Source organism: Argopecten irradians, chromosome 2, assembly GCF_041381155.1.
Source record: "Argopecten irradians isolate NY chromosome 2, Ai_NY, whole genome shotgun sequence".
Taxonomy (NCBI): domain Eukaryota; kingdom Metazoa; phylum Mollusca; class Bivalvia; order Pectinida; family Pectinidae; genus Argopecten; species Argopecten irradians.
The window spans coordinates 38,051,024-38,074,289 of record NC_091135.1 but is presented as its reverse complement, the minus strand read 5'-3'; the positions used below and the strand labels follow the sequence as shown (position 1 = coordinate 38,074,289).

The following is a 23,266-nucleotide window of genomic DNA, read 5'->3' as shown; positions in this document are numbered from 1 at the left end:
AATAGCTGTAGTTTACACCGAAACGAGAGAGCTGTTCCTTGTATACTTCGCCGGGACGCAACAGTGTTTGCCTAACTGATGTTACGACGACGCTGATTGGCTGATATGATCGAGGGCGAGCGAAGAGCGGAAACCTATGAGGTTACAAGTGTGACGTCAGTAGATGTTGTGACGTCACTCGCAGTGTATAAAAGGCGGTGAATACAAGCTCAGATCGGCATTCTGTTTCGAACGGTAGCCCGGTAAATAAATCCAGAGCTGCTTGCTGTGTTCCTGAGTATATATTTTATATATTATACCAGTTGCTGATTGCTGATATATATCCAGTACCAGTATAATGGCAGCAGAGGTAATTACTTGGAGAATAAGTTATGAATAGAAACCAGACCTGATAAATATATGTTTGTGCTTATCTAAGCACATTCTGTTTGCTGTGCCGACCTACCTCCACCTTCAGAAGATGTGTACGATTGCGTTTGTATGATGACTGAATAGTCAAAGAAACATACTTTTATATCTATTTTATTAAGCCTTCGTGGTAATATTATATTGATTTAAGGCCAATAATGCACCTTAGTCGACATTGTGGCACCTTTCTGTGCTTGGTAGCACCTTCACTGTAGCACCTTCAGTAAAGGTAGCACCTTCACGGTCTGGTAGCACCTTCACAGTGCACCTTCTAAGGACTTGCCTTACACCTTCACTATGACTGTGCCTTTCTACTATAAGTAGATTTCAAGGGGTAAGCCTATTAAATGAGGCAGTAGGGGTAATTTCCTCATTGTCCATTTGTTGCTCTTGTTTGTGAATAAATGTTGTGAATTTTATATTTCTCTTATTTGTCTGTTCTGAGTTGTTTAACAGCTGGGGTCAAGAGATCCACAAAAAGTTTGTTTGTCTCGACCAAGAGGCCGAGCGAGCAACATTGGTGTCAGAAGTGGGATCTTTAAATCTTGTCCTTAGCAAACACTCAGTTCAGACTTATATCTGATATATTCACAACCTGGGCAGCAAATGAGGCTTAAAGAACAGTGAACGTTTTGAGCAGTTTATATTACTGATGAAAATTTAGCTGTAAAATAATCCACGAATCCAGAGCAGTCCTGAAATCTTTATTTTGTCAAATTAACAGCAGAAAATATGGATGACTCTGAAGTAGTATTTGGCCGTAATTTGTTGATTGACGTGGATAATGATAGTACGCATGAAGGTGATGGTATGGAGGCACAGTCAATCAGTCAACATCCGGTTGAGGTAGCTGAAGTTGTTGTACCAGCCAGATCATTATCTGCAAGTAGAAATATAAACAATATTAAGAGCAGATCAAATAAGAATGATTTAAAGGAGCAAATAAATAACTTGAGAGATATCTTAATAAATCTTGAACAAAAAGTAGAAAATGAGGAGGCTGATGATTGTGGTGAACACATAGCGGGTAATAGGCATAGCACACCGTTACTAGATAACAATAACAGGAATGATAACCGGACAAACACACTTCCTGTTGAAACGCTACAATTAAAACATACAGGGGTAAATAAGGTTCTAATGAAACCACACCCATATGATGGAGGTGATGACTTCGATGAATATATCTCGCAGTTTGAAATTTTGGCCGAGCTTAACAACTGGTCATATTCTTCAAAATCATTGTACTTAGCTAGTTGTTTGTCTGGAAATGCATGTGCAGTTCTAAGTGAATTAGATGCCACTAGCCGCAGAGATTTTAGATCTCTAGTAGAAGCATTAAAATTTAGATTTGGTTCTGCAGAGAAAGCAGAGCTATTTAGAGCTCAACTGCAAACCCGTGTCCGTTCTAAAAATGAATCAATTCCAGAGTTGGCTCAATCAATCAGAAGACTGACACGACGTGCTTACCCGACAGCCGACTCAGGACTAGTAGGGACATTAGCATTAGAAAACTTCATTGAGGCTATCCCAGATGCAGACATTAGAATGCGACTAAAAGAGTCGAGACCTGCAGACATAAATGATGCAGAAATTCAAGCTGTAAGACTCGAGACACATCGCCTTGCAGACAAACAAAGATGTAGACCTATACATACTGTCTGTAGCGCTATATCAGAAAATATACCAAAACCTGCTGACGAGACTAACAAAACAGACTCCCTTTTAAAAGAAGTCAAAGATGAGCTTAGTTCACTCACTAAGGAGATTAAAGCCTTAGTGAAATCCCAGAGACAATCTGAGGGTAAGAATAATTCAGATCCGAATAAAAGGGGAGATAATAAGCCAAATCAGCAGAGGCACTCAAATAACAACCAAGGGGGTTGGAATTCTGGGAACAATAGAAACTGGTCAAACCAGCAGCAATGGGGAAACTCCAAGGGGTGGAATAAAGGAAATAATAATCAGGGAAACCAGTTCCAGTCGTAGTTGGGGGCCACAGCTCGACTAGTAAGAATGGGCCCTCAAGGGATCTTAAGTATAAAAAGGGTGATAAATGTCAAAAAGAGAGCACCAATCCTAAGAAATTGTTAGGGAGTAGAAAACAGATTTCTGTAAGGAGTTCAGGCGGAATAAGAGAAGGGTTGTTTGTGTCAGCTAAGGTCCAGAATAAACTTATTCCCATGCTCATAGATACAGGGGCAAATATTACTATTTTAAGTAATACTTTTATACAGAGCTTAGGGACTGACTTAAATATTGTTCCTGTGGAGATAGATTTAGTAACAGCTACTGGGGATAGAAAACCTTTTGTTGGAGAGTGTGAGGTCAATATACAGTTAGGATCAAATATGTTCCTGCACAATGTACTTGTAGCAGATATAAAGGACAAAGGAATCATTGGTATGGATTTCCTTTCTAAGAATTCCTGTGATGTGTTGCTTAGTAAGCAGTGTATAGCGGTTGGCGGTTTAAATGTACCCTGTTTCAGATTTTGCGACGAGGTAAAGCACTCATGTTCAAGAGTTGCTGTCGTACAGAAACAGATTGTTCCCGCGAATAGTGAGATGATTATCACAGGTAGATTTATGGATCCTGTCTGGAGGGAAACCAATGGATTGGTAGAGCCCTCACCAAGATTTAAACAGTCTGAGAATATTCTCATAGCTAAAACTGTTATTGACCCCAGCAGAGGAATAGTTCCCATTAGAGTAGTTAATCTAGGCAATGAACCATACACCATACATAGCGAGACTATAATAGCTAATGTAGAAGCCATAGATAACTCTACTATTAAGGAACACATTGTTAGCCAAGTAGTGACCGACCAAAGACCCAGTAAGCAGGAAATACCAGAACATTTAAATGATATGTTTACGAGATCTAGTCACAGTTTACCCGCTGAAAAGACTAAGTTACTTAAAGACCTGCTGATTACTAATCAAGATGTCTTCTCCAAATCATCTGATGACATGGGGATGACTGATTTAGTACAACATAAGATAGATACCGGTTCTACCCGCCCTATCCGACAAAATCCTAGAAGAATCCCCCTTTCTAAAGTTCAAGAGGCAGAACAAGAGATTAAGGATATGGCAAATAAAGGAATAATAGAACCTTCTGATAGCCCCTGGTCCTCGCCTGTGGTGTTAGTGAAGAAGAAAGATCAGTCTATTAGATTTTGTATTGACTATAGGAGACTTAATGACGTGACTATCAAAGATTCACACCCTTTACCTCGAATCGATGATACATTAGATGCCCTTGCTGGCTCAAAATGGTTTTCTACCCTTGATCTTAAATCAGGGTACTGGCAAGTTAAGGTTGCAGAAGAAGACAGACCAAAGACAGCATTCTCAATACCTGGCAGTGGATTATGGCAGTTCATATCCATGCCATTCGGATTGTGTAATGCACCTGGTACATTTGAGAGATTGATGGAGAAGGTGTTGACAAAACTATCCTACAAGATATGCCTTGTATATTTAGATGACATTATAGTTTTCTCAAGGACTTTCGAGGGTCACCTTGAGAATCTTAAACTTGTGTTTGACAGACTTAGAGAAGCAAACTTACGATTAAGCCCTACCAAATGTAACCTATTACAAAGACAAGTCCATTTCCTAGGCCATGTAGTTAGTGATGAAGGTGTATCTACAGACCAAAGCAAAATTGCTGCTGTACAAGATTGGCCAGTGCCAAAGAATGTCAAAGATATCCGTAGTTTTTTAGGACTGTGCTCCTATTATAGAAGGTTTGTAAAGAATTTTGCAGACATAGCTAGACCCCTCCACAAACTGACTGAACATGATCAGCCGTTTACCTGGAGCGAGGCGTGTGCAGTAGCATTTGACAGATTGAAGCGAGCCCTTGTAAGTGCTCCTATACTATCTTATCCTACATCGGATGATGAGTTTGTTTTGGATACGGATGCAAGTGACAATGGGTTAGGAGCTGTATTATCACAAAAGCAGGAAGGAAAGGAAAGAGTTATCTGCTACTACAGTAAAACATTTTGCAAGACAGAGAGAAAATATTGTGTAACTAGGCGAGAATTGCTTGCTATAGTAAGCTCTGTAAAGCATTTTCACCATTACCTGTATGGAAGACACTTTAAGGTCAGAACTGACCATGGTGCACTTAGGTGGCTGTTGAACTTCAAAAATCCTGAAGGCCAGATAGCCAGGTGGTTTGAACTGCTGTCCTCATATGACTTTGTAGTTGAGCATCGGGCAGGTCGCAGTCATGGTAACGCTGATGCTCTGTCTAGACGTCCGTGTTACGGGGAAAACGACTGCAGGTTCTGTAGTAAAGCAGAAGGACGTTATGACTGTTCAATAGATGTAGCTGTCTGTACAAGATCAAGCAAATTGACTGCTGAACAAAATGATGAAGAGCAGACAAACACAAATAGCATAGTAAATGCAAAAGAAAGTGTGACAGAAGACCTTACACCACAAAAACTTAAAGAGTTACAACAAAATGACCCAGACCTGAGACACATACGAGAATGGGTGTGCAAAGGGGAAAAACCTCCCTGGGCTGACATAAGTAATCTGACTGAAGCTGTTAAGTACTACTGGTCTAGATTTGAATCTTTACAGCTTGTCGATGGAATATTAGCTAGACAGTGGGAGTCTGATGTTGGCGATGTAGTAGAATATCACAAGGTGCTACCTAACTGCTTAGTTGAATTTGTTTTAAAGGAACTACATGATTCTGTTACAGGTGGACACCTTGGCGTACAGAAAACTTTGTCTAAAATTAAAACTAGATACTTTTGGTATCATATGAGGGAAGATGTAGAACACTGGTGCAAAGTCTGTAATCAGTGTGCTCAAAGAAAATCTGTTAAAAAGAAACATAGATCTCCCTTAAAACAATACATAGTTGAAGCACCGATGGAACGGTTAGCTGTTGATATCATGGGTCCATTACCACTTAGCAGTAAAGGCAACAGCTATTTGCTAGTAATGGGTGATTATTTCACTAAGTGGGTAGATGCTGTACCAATTAGGGATCAAAAAGCACATACTATTGCTGAGAAAATTGTAGAGAGAGTTGTTTCCCTTTTCGGCGTCCCTATGCAGTTACACTCAGACCAAGGTCCAAATTTTGAGTCCACAGTTATACATGAAATGTGTAAAATTTTAGGCATAGAGAAGACTAAGACGACACCTTATCGACCACAATCCGACGGTATGATTGAGAGAGCCAATCGAACAATCGCGAATATGCTATCCGCTTTTGTCTCGAACAATCAAAAAGATTGGGATCAACACATTTACCTCCTGATGTTAGCTTACCGATCAGCTACACATGATAGCACCGGTGTCTCTCCTTGTGAGATGATGTTAGGCCGTAAAGTTTCTCTGCCGATTGATTTGGTTCTTGGGCGTGTAGACTCTGTAAAAGAAAATTTAGAATTCCAGAGTGATTATGCTTATAATTTGGCAAAACATTTAGAGACTATTCATAAATTTGCACGCAACAAACTGAAATTATCAAGTGACCGAATGAAGAGAGCATACGACGCACGTGTAGAATTACATAGATATAATCGTGGCGACTATGTATGGCTGTATGACTCTCAATGTAAAGGACGAAGGAGCAAATTCCAGAAGAAATGGAATGGCCCTTTTATAGTCCTTGACCGTCTTAACGACAACATTTACCGTATCCAGCGCAGTACAAAGTCAAAACCAAAGGTTGTTCACCACGATCATCTAAAGTCTTATCTAGGGGTGCCAACTGTAACTGTTTAGAGGATGTTAAAATATTATTAAATATTAATCCTGAATATACTAGCAAACTCACTATTTTATTGCAGGAGTGCATGTTTTCCTGCGGCTTATGCAGCAATACGTACCGCTTCAGGGCGAGATATTTAGCCAAGAGGCACATGCTGGAGCAGCACTCCGGTTTTGCTTGGCAGTGCCAAGGATGCAAGGGGCTGTTTAACCGCTCGACGTCCAAGCATGCCTGTTCGAAGGATGGGAGGCTCCCTCCGATGGTTCTTGTGCGGAGAAGCAATATGGAGAGTGGCCAGAAAGTGGAGGAAGAGTACAATTCATTTTTACGGTCCACGTCCAGTCTTATCACAACCGTCTCCGGGGAAAAAGACCAGAGCAAGGCAAACCGTAGCATTTCTCACCAGAAAACGATGAAAAGAAAGATAGAAGATAGCCGAAAGGTTCAGATTGATACAAAGCTGAAAGAGTTCAAGATCCCAAAGATGACTCAGGGGATGCAAGAGAAAGAGAGACAGGAAGTAGAAAGATTGGAAAGTGAAGAACGAGAGAGAGCCAAAGAACAGTTGGAAAGGGAACAGCAGGAGAAGGAAGAAGAAAGATTAGAGAAAGAGAGACAGGAGAAGGAGAGACAGGAAGAAGAAAGATTGAAAAGCAAGGAACATGAGAAAGCTAAAGAAGAAAAGTTGGAAAGGGAAAAGCGAGAGAAAGAAGAAGAGAGACAGGAAAAGAAAGAGCAGGAGGACAGAGAGGAAAGAAAAGAAAGACCGCAGGATGGATAGATTGAGAAGAGCCCAAAGCAAGAGGATTATTATCAATGTTGGGGGGAAAAGGTATGAGACGTCAGCTTCAACCCTTGCTGAGGTGCCAAATAGCTTACTACACAGGATGGTGCAAAAGAACATCGGAATGAAACCTTACTGCGTTGAAGGAGTATATACGTATTTCATCGACAGAGACAGCACACACTTTCGGACCATATTAAATTATTATAGAAACCGTACCAGGATCCTTGTGGAGACATTACCAAGTAGTACTGGACAACTTAGGGAGCTCCAGCTGGAAGCAGAATTCTATGAACTACATGACCTCCACAAGATCCTGGAAACGAGGATTTCATCTGTTCTGGAAAATAATTAAACATGAGGAAAATTAATGTAACTACTAAAACAAATCATACTTAATAATTTAGGCCAATTTTAGTCTCTGTACGGTACCATCCAAATTTTATATTTCATTCATCTTGTAATATCACTACTCTATTAGCTATACACTTCACTTCTCATACCTAATATATATAATTTTTAGTAATATAATCCTGAATATTCATAAGTGTGTATATATACACTTATAGTTATAATATAATTAATTATCAGGGAATGTATCTGAGAACTAATAGAAAGTCATAAGTTAATTATGCTACATAGCACACTATTTTTGTTTTATTTGTAAAGTGTGCAAGTAATTTATAATTTTAATTAAGGTGTACACATACACATGTAACTCAAGGTAGACTTAGAGTATTTAGTACATGTATATTGTAGTCAAAAGACATTTTTGATAAAAATTAGTCTTTATTATATATCGCTTTAAGCTTATGGAGAGTACACAATACAAACCAAGCCCATTCCTGAGGTTTCTGATACAAATTACCAGTACACCAGCTTGACCGAGGAACCAATTGCTGTAATAACAGATCAACGTAGAATTTGGATCAGTAAACCTGAGCAGTAGTTGATTAATCCCACACCAAGTCTTGGGACGACTGAAAATGAATGCAGAAAGTTGTATTATTACTATTATGTACTATTGTATATAATAAGTACCAGTTCCTGATAATAATTACTTGCAATAATACAGCTAAGATATCGGGAAAGCCGAATCAAAGGAATGCAGTTAAATTAGATGAACTAATGTTCATTTTTGTACATTTATTGTAATTTAATTACCTGGCGAATATGGTATACATGTAAGCATGCCATGTTACAGATTAGATAGAGTTTCCAGCTTTATAGAGTTTGATATCCCAAATTGTGGAATATCATAATAATTCATGGCATATTGTATAATGCCAAGATGCTGAGTATTTTGTTTTGGTGGATACTTACACCTTAAGAAAATCTGTTCACTACTGAACAAAAGTGAATTTTTGAATGAGTGTGTTACTATCATTGTACATCTGTGTACAGAGTTGGAGTTAATAGCAGTTAATAATATTATTAACCGCGAGTGTAAAGATTTTTAACCAGTGGCAGTGTTCAAGTTTTGCCGAATAGTTGAAAAACTTTTGAGTTTTAAGGAATTGTCAGAAACCGTAGCAGTAGTACTGTTTTTAATGATTTGAACAGTACCAGACTATGATTATGAATGCATGGGGATGCTAGATATGAATGCCAAGATTTTTGTATGCATTGAGGTGCACTGTGACATGACTGTCATGAGTGGTGAGCAGAGAAATCATATCTAAATGTAAATATTTAAATAATTGGAGGATTTCCATCCAAACATTCTTATGGAATGTGTGTGCGAGACCATACATTTTGTAATGGAATATTCATGTGTTACTGTGAATATAATTGGTCAGGATTTTGCTAAAGAAAAAAAAATCCTAATTAAATATGAAATTTTAAAATTTTATTCAAGTTATTCTTACCCTACAAATAGATATATCTACACGTCATGCATGAACATGTTAACTCTTGATATCAAGACCTATTTCAATGTTGAAAATTAGGCCTACATGTATTTATGTTCAAATATTGTGATTGTAAATGTATAATCCAATGAAATAGAAAGTATACCTTAACATGTGCATCAGTAGATATATCTATTTTCTATTAGAATGTGGATTTACCACGATAAATACCAAGCTGCACACCGATTTCGCTGAGACAGATTGCAGAGTGAAGAAGAATATATGCATGTGACAGCAGATGTCAAAAACGGTGAATAGGTGAACGGTCATTTAATACCGACTGAAAGTACATACGTACGACAGTCTACTTGTGCAGGCAAGGAAGGTTAAGTTTGTGAATAATATTGACAACTTACCACTTTGGAGGACCAAAGCCGACTCTTAAGAAGGGGGCAATGTTACATACACGGCAGAACAGTCTGTTTACTAACCGCATGTCCGAGATTGTAAACAATATGGCGCGCTGTCAACTGTCAGGCAGACGACAGCAAACAAAGTACCTACACCACTAATATTATTCATAATACGCATTGACGGTAAAAATATGTAACAAGGTACGATTCATAATCATGTTACACATACCTATCAACCATATTTATGGTTTAGTAGTCTATATTTCTTTGGAAAATAGCTGTAGTTTACACCGAAACGAGAGAGCTGTTCCTTGTATACTTCGCCGGGACGCAACAGTGTTTGCCTAACTGATGTTACGACGACGCTGATTGGCTGATATGATCGAGGGCGAGCGAAGAGCGGAAACCTATGAGGTTACAAGTGTGACGTCAGTAGATGTTGTGACGTCACTCGCAGTGTATAAAAGGCGGTGAATACAAGCTCAGATCGGCATTCTGTTTCGAACGGTAGCCCGGTAAATAAATCCAGAGCTGCTTGCTGTGTTCCTGAGTATATATTTTATATATTATACCAGTTGCTGTTTGCTGATATATATCCAGTACCAGTATAATGGCAGCAGAGGTAATTACTTGGAGAATAAGTTATGAATAGAAACCAGACCTGATAAATATATGTTTGTGCTTATCTAAGCACATTCTGTTTGCTGTGCCGACCTACCTCCACCTTCAGAAGATGTGTACGATTGCGTTTGTATGATGACTGAATAGTCAAAGAAACCTACTTTTATATCTATTTATTAAGCATTCGTGGTAATATTATATTGATTTAAGGCCAATAATGCACCTTAGTCGACATTGTGGCACCTTTCTGTGCTTGGTAGCACCTTCACTGTAGCACCTTCAGTAAAGGTAGCACCTTCACGGTCTGGTAGCACCTTCACAGTGCACCTTCTAAGGGCTTGCCTTGCACCTTCACTATGACTGTGCCTTACTACTATATGTAGATTTCAAGGGGTAAGCCTATTAAATGAGGCAGTAGGGGTAATTTCCTCATTGTCCATTTGTTGCTCTTGTTTGTGAATAAATGTTGTGAATTTTATATTTCTCTTATTTGTCTGTTCTGAGTTGTTTAACAGCTGGGGTCAAGAGATCCACAAAAAGTTTGTTTGTCTCGACCAAGAGGCCGAGCGAGCAACTGTGAGAAATGTTTATAAATCAGTTTTCTGTATGCAAGGTAAATTATAGACTTTACTGCGTTAATTATAAATGTTCATAAACATTATTATCTTCAGTTCTCAATTTGAAATTAGAACCGAGGATTTGTGAACTTTTCTTGCAACTGTTTTACTGTAATATGTGATATTATGTTATATGTATGAAGGGGTTGTCTCAACAGTTAATACATTTATAAGGTAACATACACAATCTCCATTGCATGTATTGATGTACAGATTTGATATTTGTAAGATGTATATAATGTATAGAAGAAATAAATCATCATTATTTTAACAGTAGTTTCCAACTTTTGTTTTGGTTACCCGATCACCTTTTCAATACAAGAGCCCAGGATATAGCATCAGATGGTGGATTATCCAATTGTCTTTGTAGATGGTTCAGTATCAGTCTGTCTGTCCGTTAATAGTTCTTGTTATCACTATTTCTCAGAAAGTAGGAATCTTTTACAAACTCCATATGTAGGTTTCTGTTTGTACCTTGTTATTCATATTCCATATAAGGCGGATTTTAAAAACAAGATGGCTGACAGACAGCCATCTTGGACTTTGACATTTTAAGTTAGTTGCCAAATAGCTAGGTTCCCCTTGATTTCTGGTATTGCATATTTCATTTGGCAGCAATTGGAAAACAAAATGGCTGACAGGCAGACATTTCGGATTTTGACAATTAATGTTTGTTGCCCAACTTTCTCCAATCTCCTTAGTCCGTAGTCTTACATAAAGCAAGCAATCGGAAAACAATAAGTCATCGATATTTTCTTGCAAAGAATTCTTTGCTAGCTTATTTTTCTGTATCACGGAATTAAACCGAAAAAACATGAAATGAAATCGCCATGGTAATGAGCTGGTTAACAGTAACTGCATCCTCGATACTCCAGGGGTTCCTATCTCATCGTAAAACTGGAGGCAACAGGAAAGAACTGGTCGTTTAGTCCTTTGATGTACATCAAAAGAGCCGTATAATGGTGCTCTGTGGTTGACTGTGGCTTTGAAATAGAGCATCGCTTTCTCTGTATTCTTCAAAGGGAGCCTTTGCAGGACTTTGATTGGTTCAGATGTTTTCCCCTGAGATCATAAGTGATCAGAACGCCTGGAGTATCGAGGACGGGGATGAAGAGATCATATGTGATCAGGACGCCTGGAGTATCGAGGATGGGGATGTAGAGATCATAAGTGATCAGAATGCCTGGAGTATCGAGGATGGGGATCTGAGATCATAAGTGATCAGGATGCCTGGAGTATCGAGGATGGGGATGTAGAGATCATAAGTGATCAGAACGCCTGGAGTATCGAGGATGGGGATGTAGAGATCATAAGTGATCAGAACGCCTGGAGTATCGAGGATGGGGATGTAGAGATCATAAGTGATCAGGACGCCTGGAGTATCGAGGATGGGGATGTAGAGATCATAAGTGATCAGAACGCCTGGAGTATCGAGGATGGGGATGTAGAGATCATTAGTGATCAGAACGCCTGGAGTATCGAGGATGGGGATATAGAGATCATAAGTGATCAGAACGCCTGGAGTATCGAGGACGGGGATGTAGAGATCATAAGTGATCAGGACGCCTGGAGTATCGAGGATGGGGATGTAGAGATCATAAGTGATCAGGACGCCTGGAGTATCGAGGATGGGGATGTAGAGATCATAAGTGATCAGGACGCCTGGAGTATCGAGGATGGAGATGTAGAGATCATAAGTGATCAGGACGCCTGGAGTATCGAGGATGGGGGATGTAGAGATCATAAGTGATCAGGACGCCTGGAGTATCGAGGAAGGTGATGAAGAGATCATAAGTGATCAGGACGCCTGGAGTATCGAGGACGGGGATGTAGAGATCATAAGTGATCAGGACGCCTGGAGTATCGAGGATGGGGATGTAGAGATCATAAGTGATCAGAACGCCTGGAGTATCGAGGATGGGGATGTAGAGATCATAAGTGATCAGGACGCCTGGAGTATCGAGGATGGGGATGTAGAGATCATAAGTGATCAGAACGCCTGGAGTATCGAGGATGGGGATGTAGAGATCATAAGTGATCAGGACGCCTGGAGTATCGAGGATGGGGATGTAGAGATCATAAGTGATCAGAACGCCTGGAGTATCGAGGATGGGGATGTAGAGATCATAAGTGATCAGGACGCCTGGAGTATCGAGGATGGGGATGTAGAGATCATAAGTGATCAGAACGCCTGGAGTATCGAGGATGGGGATGTAGAGATCATAAGTGATCAGGACGCCTGGAGTATCGAGGATGGGGATGTAGAGATCATAAGTGATCAGGACGCCTGGAGTATCGAGGATGGGGATGTAGAGATCATAAGTGATCAGGACGCCTGGAGTATCGAGGATGGGGATGTAGAGATCATAAGTGATCAGAACGCCTGGAGTATCGAGGATGGGGATGTAGAGATCATAAGTGATCAGAACGCCTGGAGTATCGAGGATGGGGATGTAGAGATCATAAGTGATCAGGACGCCTGGAGTATCGAGGATGGGGATGTAGAGATCATAAGTGATCAGAACGCCTGGAGTATCGAGGATGGGGATGTAGAGATCATAAGTGATCAGGACGCCTGGAGTATCGAGGATGGGGATGTAGAGATCAAAAGTGATCAGAACGCCTGGAGTATCGAGGATGGGGATGTAGAGATCATAAGTGATCAGGACGCCTGGAGTATCGAGGATGGGGATGTAGAGATCATAAGTGATCAGGACGCCTGGAGTATCGAGGATGGGGATGTAGAGATCATAAGTGATCAGAACGCCTGGAGTATCGAGGATGGGGATGTAGAGATCATAAGTGATCAGGACGCCTGGAGTATCGAGGATGGGGATGTAGAGATCATAAGTGATCAGGACGCCTGGAGTATCGAGGATGGGGATGTAGAGATCATAAGTGATCAGGACGCCTGGAGTATCGAGGATGGGGATGTAGTGATCAGAGATCATATGTAGTGATCAGGACGCCTGGAGTATCGAGGATGGGGATGTAGAGATCATAAGTGATCAGGACGCCTGGAGTATCGAGGATGGGGATGTAGAGATCATAAGTGATCAGGACGCCTGGAGTATCGAGGATGGGGGATGTAGAGATCATAAGTGATCAGGACGCCTGGAGTATCGAGGAAGGTGATGAAGAGATCATAAGTGATCAGGAGGCCTGGAGTATCGAGGATGGAGATGTAGAGATCATAAGTGATCAGGATGCCTGGAGTACCGAGGATGGGGATGTAGAGATCATAAGTGATCAGGACGCCTGGAGTATCGAGGATGGGGATGTAGAGATCATAAGTGATCAGGACGCCTGGAGTATCGAGGATGGGGATGTAGAGATCATAAGTGATCAGGACGCCTGGAGTATCGAGGACGGGGATGTAGAGATCATAAGTGATCAGGACGCCTGGAGTATCGAGGATGGGGATGTAGAGATCATAAGTGATCAGGACGCCTGGAGTATCGAGGATGGGGATGTAGAGATCATAAGTGATCAGGACGCCTGGAGTATCGAGGATGGGGATGTAGAGATCATAAGTGATCAGGACGCCTGGAGTATCGAGGATGGGGATGTAGAGATCATAAGTGATCAGGACGCCTGGAGTATCGAGGACGGGGATGTAGAGATCATTAGTGATCAGGACGCCTGGAGTATCGAGGACGGGGATGTAGAGATCATAAGTGATCAGGACGCCTGGAGTATCGAGGATGGGGATGTAGAGATCATAAGTGATCAGGACGCCTGGAGTATCGAGGATGGGGATGTAGAGATCATAAGTGATCAGAACGCCTGGAGTATCGAGGATGGGGATGTAGAGATCATAAGTGATCAGGACGCCTGGAGTATCGAGCTGGAGTATCGAGGATGGGGATGTAGAGATCATAAGTGATCAGGACGCCTGGAGTATCGAGGATGGGGATGTAGAGATCATAAGTGATCAGGACGCCTGGAGTATCGAGGATGGGGATGTAGAGATCATAAGTGATCAGAACGCCTGGAGTATCGAGGATGGGGATGTAGAGATCATAAGTGATCAGGACGCCTGGAGTATCGAGGATGGGGATGTAGAGATCATAAGTGATCAGAACGCCTGGAGTATCGAGGATGGGGATGTAGAGATCATAAGTGATCAGGACGCCTGGAGTATCGAGGATGGGATGTAGAGATCATAAGTGATCAGGACGCCTGGAGTATCGAGGATGGGGATGTAGAGATCATAAGTGATCAGGACGCCTGGAGTATCGAGGATGGGGATGTAGAGATCATAAGATCAGATCAGAGAGCCTGGAGTATCGAGGATGGGGATGTAGAGATCATAAGTGATCAGGACGCCTGGAGTATCGAGGATGGGGATGTAGAGATCATAAGTGATCAGGACGCCTGGAGTATCGAGGATGGGGATGTAGAGATCATAAGTGATCAGGACGCCTGGAGTATCGAGGATGGGGATGTAGAGATCATAAGTGATCAGGACGCCTGGAGTATCGAGGATGGGGATGTAGAGATCATAAGTGATCAGAACGCCTGGAGTATCGAGGATGGGGATGTAGAGATCATAAGTGATCAGAACGCCTGGAGTATCGAGGATGGGGATGTAGAGATCATAAGTGATCAGGACGCCTGGAGTATCGAGGATGGGGATGTAGAGATCATAAGTGATCAGGACGCCTGGAGTATCGAGGATGGGGATGTAGAGATCATAAGTGATCAGGACGCCTGGAGTATCGAGGAAGGTGATGAAGAGATCATAAGTGATCAGGAGGCCTGGAGTATCGAGGATGGAGATGTAGAGATCATAAGTGATCAGGACGCCTGGAGTATCGAGGATGGGGATGTAGAGATCATAAGTGATCAGAACGCCTGGAGTATCGAGGATGGGGATGTAGAGATCATAAGTGATCAGGAACGCCTGGAGTATCGAGGATGGGGATGTAGAGATCATAAGTGATCAGAACGCCTGGAGTATCGAGGATGGGGATGTAGAGATCATAAGTGATCAGGACGCCTGGAGTATCGAGGATGGGGATGTAGAGATCATAAGTGATCAGAACGCCTGGAGTATCGAGGATGGGGATGTAGAGATCATAAGTGATCAGGACGCCTGGAGTATCGAGGATGGGGATGTAGAGATCATAAGTGATCAGGACGCCTGGAGTATCGAGGATGGGGATGTAGAGAGATCATAAGTGATCAGAACGCCTGGAGTATCGAGGATGGGGATGTAGAGATCATAAGTGATCAGAACGCCTGGAGTATCGAGGATGGGGATGTAGAGATCATAAGTGATCAGGACGCCTGGAGTATCGAGGATGGGGATGTAGAGATCATAAGTGATCAGGACGCCTGGAGTATCGAGGATGGGGATGTAGAGATCATAAGTGATCAGGACGCCTGGAGTATCGAGGATGGGGATGTAGAGATCATAAGTGATCAGGAACGCCTGGAGTATCGAGGATGGGGATGTAGAGATCATAAGTGATCAGGACGCCTGGAGTATCGAGGATGGGGATGTAGAGATCATAAGTGATCAGGACGCCTGGAGTATCGAGGATGGGGATGTAGAGATCATAAGTGATCAGGAACGCCTGGAGTATCGAGGATGGGGATGTAGAGATCATAAGTGATCAGGACGCCTGGAGTATCGAGGATGGGGATGTAGAGATCATAAGTGATCAGAACGCCTGGAGTATCGAGGATGGGGATGTAGAGATCATAAGTGATCAGGACGCCTGGAGTATCGAGGATGGGGATGTAGAGATCATAAGTGATCAGGACGCCTGGAGTATCGAGGATGGGGATGTAGAGATCATAAGTGATCAGAACGCCTGGAGTATCGAGGATGGGGATGTAGAGATCATAAGTGATCAGGAACGCCTGGAGTATCGAGGATGGGGATGTAGAGATCATAAGTGATCAGAACGCCTGGAGTATCGAGGATGGGGATGTAGAGATCATAAGTGATCAGAACGCCTGGAGTATCGAGGATGGGGATGTAGAGATCATTAGTGATCAGGACGCCTGGAGTATCGAGGATGGGGATGTAGAGATCATAAGTGATCAGAACGCCTGGAGTATCGAGGATGGGGATGTAGAGATCATAAGTGATCAGAACGCCTGGAGTATCGAGGATGGGGATGTAGAGATCATAAGTGATCAGAACGCCTGGAGTATCGAGGATGGGGATGTAGAGATCATAAGTGATCAGGACGCCTGGAGTATCGAGGATGGGGATGTAGAGATCATAAGTGATCAGGACGCCTGGAGTATCGAGGATGGGGATGTAGAGATCATAAGTGATCAGAACGCCTGGAGTATCGAGGATGGGGATGTAGAGATCATAAGTGATCAGGACGCCTGGAGTATCGAGGATGGGGATGTAGAGATCATAAGTGATCAGGACGCCTGGAGTATCGAGGATGGGGATGTAGAGATCATAAGTGATCAGGACGCCTGGAGTATCGAGGATGGGGATGTAGAGATCATAAAGTGATCAGAACGCCTGGAGTATCGAGGATGGGGATGTAGAGATCATAAGTGATCAGAACGCCTGGAGTATCGAGGATGGGGATGTAGAGATCATAAGTGATCAGGACGCCTGGAGTATCGAGGATGGGGATGTAGAGATCATAAGTGATCAGACGCCTGGAGTATCGAGGATGGGGATGTAGAGATCATAAGTGATCAGGACGCCTGGAGTATCGAGGATGGGGATGTAGAGATCATAAGTGATCAGGACGCCTGGAGTATCGAGGATGGGGATGTAGAGATCATAAGTGATCAGGGACGCCTGGAGTATCGAGGATGGGGATGTAGAGATCATAAGTGATCAGGACGCCTGGAGTATCGAGGATGGGGATGTAGAGATCATAAGTGATCAGGACGCCTGGAGTATCGAGGATGGGGATGTAGAGATCATAAGTGATCAGGACACCTGGAGTATCGAGGATGGGGATGTAGAGATCATAAGTGATCAGGACGCCTGGAGTATCGAGGATGGGGATGTAGAGATCATAAGTGATCAGGACACCTGGAGTATCGAGGATGGGGATGTAGAGATCATAGTGATCAGGACACCTGGAGTATCGAGGATGGGGATGTAGAGATCATAAGTGATCAGGACACCTGGAGTATCGAGGATGGGGATGTAGAGATCATAAGTGATCAGGACACCTGGAGTATCGAGGATGGGGATGTAGAGATCATAAGTGATCAGGACACCTGGAGTATCGAGGACGGGGATGTAGAGATCATAAGTGATCAGGACGCCTGGAGTATCGAGGATGGGGATGTAGAGATCATAAGTGATCAGGACGCCTGGAGTATCGAGGATGGGGATGTAGAGATCATAAGTGATCAGGACACCTGGAGTATTCGAGGATGGGGATGTAGAGATCATAAGTGATCAGGACACCTGGAGTATATCGAGGATGGGGATGTAGAGATCATAAGTGATCAGGACGCCTGGAGTATCGAGGATGGGGATGTAGAGATCATAAGTGATCAGGACACCTGGAGTATCGAGGATGGGGATGTAGAGATCATAAGTGATCAGGACGCCTGGAGTATCGAGGATGGGGATGTAGAGATCATAAGTGATCAGACGCCTGGAGTATCGAGGACGGGGATGTAGAGATCATAAGTGATCAGGACGCCTGGAGTATCGAGGATGGGGATGTAGAGATCATAAGTGATCAGGACGCCTGGAGTATCGAGGATGGGGATGTAGAGATCATAAGTGATCAGGACGCCTGGAGTATCGAGGATGGGGATGTAGAGATCACAATATGTGGTACTCGAAGACCTCCTTCATCATAATCGCCATACATAACAGTGCGCTTTACTTTATCAGTCTTTTCATTCAAAGGATTTTTGTAATTCACTGATAATTTCTTTAGGATGATCTGGTAAGACAGTAAAAGTTTGAATAAAAATGGGTAATGCTAATGATTTTATAATAGTTACCCTCCCAATATATGTGAGGTTTCTGAATGACCAATCATGTAAAAGTTTTTGAACAGCTGTTAACTTTTGTTTGAAATTATATCTTCAAAAATATTTATAGACTGAAGGTTATAAGATATACCTAATAGTTTGAATTTACCGGAATGGTTCCAACTCAAATTCCTTTCTGCAAGGATTTCCTCACCACAACCCCGTTTTGCCCCAATCCAAATTGCTTGTGTTTTTTCAACATTTATTCTAAGACCAGAAATATTACCAAAATCATTCAAAATTTCAAGTATACAATTTAAAGAGTTTGGATCCTCAGATAAAGTAAAAGACGTGTCATCTGCAAATTGGTTTATCAAGTATTCTGAGTTATTTATTTTGATACCATTTATTGTCGGATTCATTTTAATTGCTGAACTTAAAATTTCAACACATATGATGAAAATATATGGATTAATAGGGTCACCTTGTCTACTCCACGGCAAACAATTAAAAAAAATTGGAACAATGCCCATTATTCAATACACAACATTATTATTATAAAAAGTGTTTATCCATTTTATAAAAGATGGACCAAACCCATAAAAGTTAAGTGTTTTAAAAATAAAATTAAACTCTCAAGAATCTAAGGCCTTTTCAAAATCAATTAGTAACAATAAACCTGGAATATTGTCCTTCTCTGCATTTTCTATTGTATCAAATATTAGTCATGTACACTGGCCAATATACCTATCTTTGGGGAAGCCCTTTTGTGTTTCACTTATGATACTGTCTAAAACTGTTTTAATTCTATTCGAAATAACTGAGGAAGCTATTTTATAATCTACATTCAATAAAGTTATATAGGCCTCCATTTTTTTTACATATAAATTTTGATTTACCTTATTTACCTTACCTTGTTTTGGAATACATGGAATCAGACCTTGGCGTTGTGATATAGATTTCGTATTCCCTCATCATAACTTATAAAGCTTGATTAAGAGAATTAAAAAAAACTGTTGATATCAGCCCAAAAGAATTTATAAAATTCAACAGTAAATACATCCATTCCAGGTGACTTGTTCTTCATATTTTTTAGTGATTTCAGACATTCCTGGTAATTTATTTTCCCCTCTAATTTAATACTTTGTTCATTGGTTAATTTAAGAAAGGATTTTCATCATCAAAAAATGTTTCATTAACAGTATCACTCAGACATTTGAACTGGAATATAGTGATTGATAAAAAATTTTTTGCTCTTCTAAAATATCTTGTATGTTTGTAATTTCCTCACCTGTTTCTATAATTAGCTTTGGGATTAACTTTTCTTACAGCGGTGCCTCGCCAGGTCAACGAGGGAATTTACGATAAAACAACAACAACAACAACAATGCTATTTTTCTAAATTGCCAAAAATAATGGAACTTCTCTCACCTTCAATTATCCATCTTGATTTTGCTCTCAGTATAATGCCCTTAATTTTGTGTTCTCTTATCAATTTCAACTCATTTTCTACTTCTTCAATTTCATTTAGGTTCCTATTTTCCTCTTGCTGTAATTTCCCTAATTTTAACTCCAATTCATTTTCTAATTTATCCCTCTCACGCTTTTTGAATGTTGAATAGGCAATCGTTTTTCCTCTAATCATTAATTTTAAAGTTTCCCAAAATAGTTGATCACTTATCGATAAAGATACATTGTTAATGCTTTCTTCAAGTTTAATAGCATACATCCCCGATACTCCAGGAGTTCCAATCACTTACGATCTCAACACCCCTGGACTATCTTATAGTAAAACTAAGGCCACTGAGAGGAAAAAATCTGAACCAATCACAGGCTAACAAATATTTCCTTTGAAGTCTACAGAGAGACTACTATTAGTGTAGAGATCATCAGTGATCGGAACCCCTGGAGTATCAAGGGTGCTATATCATATATGGAGAGGAAGGATTATAGGATACTATCATCTGTGTATATGAATGATAGAGACATTCTACCTCCTCTACAAATACAATGATAGAGACGTTCTACCCTCTACAAATACAATGATAGAGATGTTCTACCCTCTACAAATACAATGATAGAGACGTTCTACCCTCTGGTCACAAATACAATGATAGAGACATTCTATCCTCTGGGTCACAAATACAATGATAGAGACGTTCTACTCTCTGGGTCACAAATACAATGATAGAGACATTCTACCCTCTGGGTCACAAATACAATGATAGAGATGTTCTACCCTCTACAAATACAACGATAGAGACATTCTACCTCTACAAATACAATGATAGAGACGTTCTACCCTCTGGGTCACAAATACAATGATAGAGACGTTCTACCCTCTACAAATACAATGATAGAGACGTTCTACCCTCTGGGTCACAAATACAATGATAGAGACGTTCTATCCTCTGGGTCACAAATACAATGATAGAGACGTTCTACTCTCTGGGTCACAAATACAATGATAGAGACATTCTACCCTCTACAAATACAATGATAGAGACGTTCTACCCTCTGGTCTACAAATACAATGATAGAGACGTTCTACCCTCTGTACAAATACAATGATAGAGACATTCTACTCTCCTACAAATACAATGATAGAGACGTTCTACCCCTCTGGGTCACAAATACAATGATAGAGACGTTCTACCCTCTGGGTCACAAATACAATGATAGAGACGTTCTATCCTCTGGGTCACAAATACAATGATAGAGACATTCTATCCATTACCTCTGGGTCACAAATACAATGATAGAGACGTTCTACCCTCTGGGTCACAAATACAATGATAGAGACACTCTACCCTCTGGGTCACAAATACAATGATAGAGATGTTCTACCCTCTACAAATACAATGATAGAGACGTTCTACCCTCTACAAATACAAATACATGATAGAGACATTCTACCCTCTACAAATACAATGATAGAGATGTTCTACCCTCTACAAATACAATGATAGAGACATTCTACCCTCTACAAATACAATGATAGAGACCTCTACAAATCAACCTCTACAAATACAATGATAGAGACGTTCTACCCTCTACAAATACAATGATAGAGACGTTCTACCCTCTACAAATACAATGATAGAGACGTTCTACCCTCTCACAAATACAATGATAGAGACGTTCTACCCTCTACAAATACAATGATAGAGACATTCTACCCTCTGGGTCACAAATACAATGATAGAGACGTTCTACCCTCTGGGTCACAAATACAATGATAGAGACACATCTATCTACCCTTCTGGGTAGCACAAATTACAATGATAAGAGATTTCTTATGTCTGGGTAACAACTACAATGATAGAGACGTTCTACCCTCTGGGTCACAAATACAATGATAGAGACGTTCTACCCTCTACAAATACAATGATAGAGACGTTCTACCCTCTGGGTCACAAATACAATGATAGAGACGTTCTACAAATACAATGATAGAGACGTTCTACCCTCTACAAATACAATGATAGAGACGTTCTACCCTCTGGGTCACAAATACAATGATAGAGACATTCTACCCTCTGGGTCACAAATACAATGATAGAGACATTCTACCCTCTGGGTCACAAATACAATGATAGAGACGTTCTACCCTCTACACAATACAATGATAGAGACGTTCTACCCTCTGGTCACAAATACAATGATAGAGACTTCTACCCTCTGGGTCACAAATACAATGATAGAGACGTTCTACCCTCTACAAATACAATGATAGAGACGTTCTACCCTCTACAAAATACAATGATAGAGACATTCTACCCTCTGGTACAAATACAATGATAGAGACGTTAACCCTCTGGGTCACAAATACAATGATAGAGACGTTCTACCCTCTACAAATACAATGATAGAGACGTTCTACCCTCTACAAATACAATGATAGAGACATTCTACCCTCTGGGTCACAAATACAATGATAGAGACGTTCTACCCTCTGGGTCACAAATACAATGATAGAGACATTCTACCCTCTGGGTCACAAATACAATGATAGAGACATTCTAACCTCTGGTCACAAATACAATGATAGAGACATTCTACCCTCTGGTCACAAATACAATGATAGAGACATTCTACCCTCTACAAATACAATGATAGAGACGTTCTACCCTCTACAAATACAATGATAGAGACCTACCCTCTACAAATACAATGATAGAGACTTCTACCCTCTACAAATACAATGATAGAGACGTTCTACCCTCTACAAATACAATGATAGAGACGTTCTACCCTCTACAAATACAATGATAGAGACGTTCTACCCTCTACAAATACAATGATAGAGACGTTCTACCCTCTGGGTCACAAATACAATGATAGAGACATTCTACCCTCTGGGTCACAAATACAATGATAGAGACATTCTACCCTCTGGGTCACAAATACAATGATAGAGACGTTCTACCCTCTGGGTCACAAATACAATGATAGAGACATTCTACCCTCTGGGTCACAAATACAATGATAGAGACGTTCTACCCTCTGGGTCACAAATACAATGATAGAGACATTCTACCCTCTGGGTCACAAATACAATGATAGAGACATTCTACCCTCTGGGTCACAAATACAATGATAGAGACGTTCTACCCTCTACAAATACAATGATAGAGACATTCTACCCTCTGGGTCACAAATACAATGATAGAGACGTTCTACCCTCTACAAATACAATGATAGAGACGTTCTACCCTCTACAAATACAATGATAGAGACGTTCTACCCTCTACAAATACAATGATAGAGACATTCTACCCTCTGGGTCACAAATACAATGATAGAGACGTTCTACCCTCTGGGTCACAAATACAATGATAGAGACATTCTACCCTCTGGGTCACAAATACACATGATAGAGACATTCTACCC

At 41.0% G+C, this 23,266-nt stretch overlaps 1 protein-coding gene across 1 annotated transcript; it reads left to right on the top strand.

The window, feature by feature from the left end:
- Window positions 1-6,239: 6,239 nt before the first annotated feature.
- Window positions 6,240-6,940, top strand: LOC138316632 (uncharacterized). The gene has a single exon (XM_069258307.1). It carries the CDS (start codon window positions 6,245-6,247, stop codon window positions 6,938-6,940), a length of 696 nt encoding a protein of 231 aa, XP_069114408.1. The 5' UTR covers window positions 6,240-6,244.
- Window positions 6,941-23,266: the final 16,326 nt, after the last annotated feature.

Coding starts and splice junctions, on each gene's coding strand:
- LOC138316632 (XM_069258307.1), top strand. CDS start 6,245: ATGTTTTCCTGCGGCTTATGCAGCAATACGTACCGCTTCAGGGCGAGA.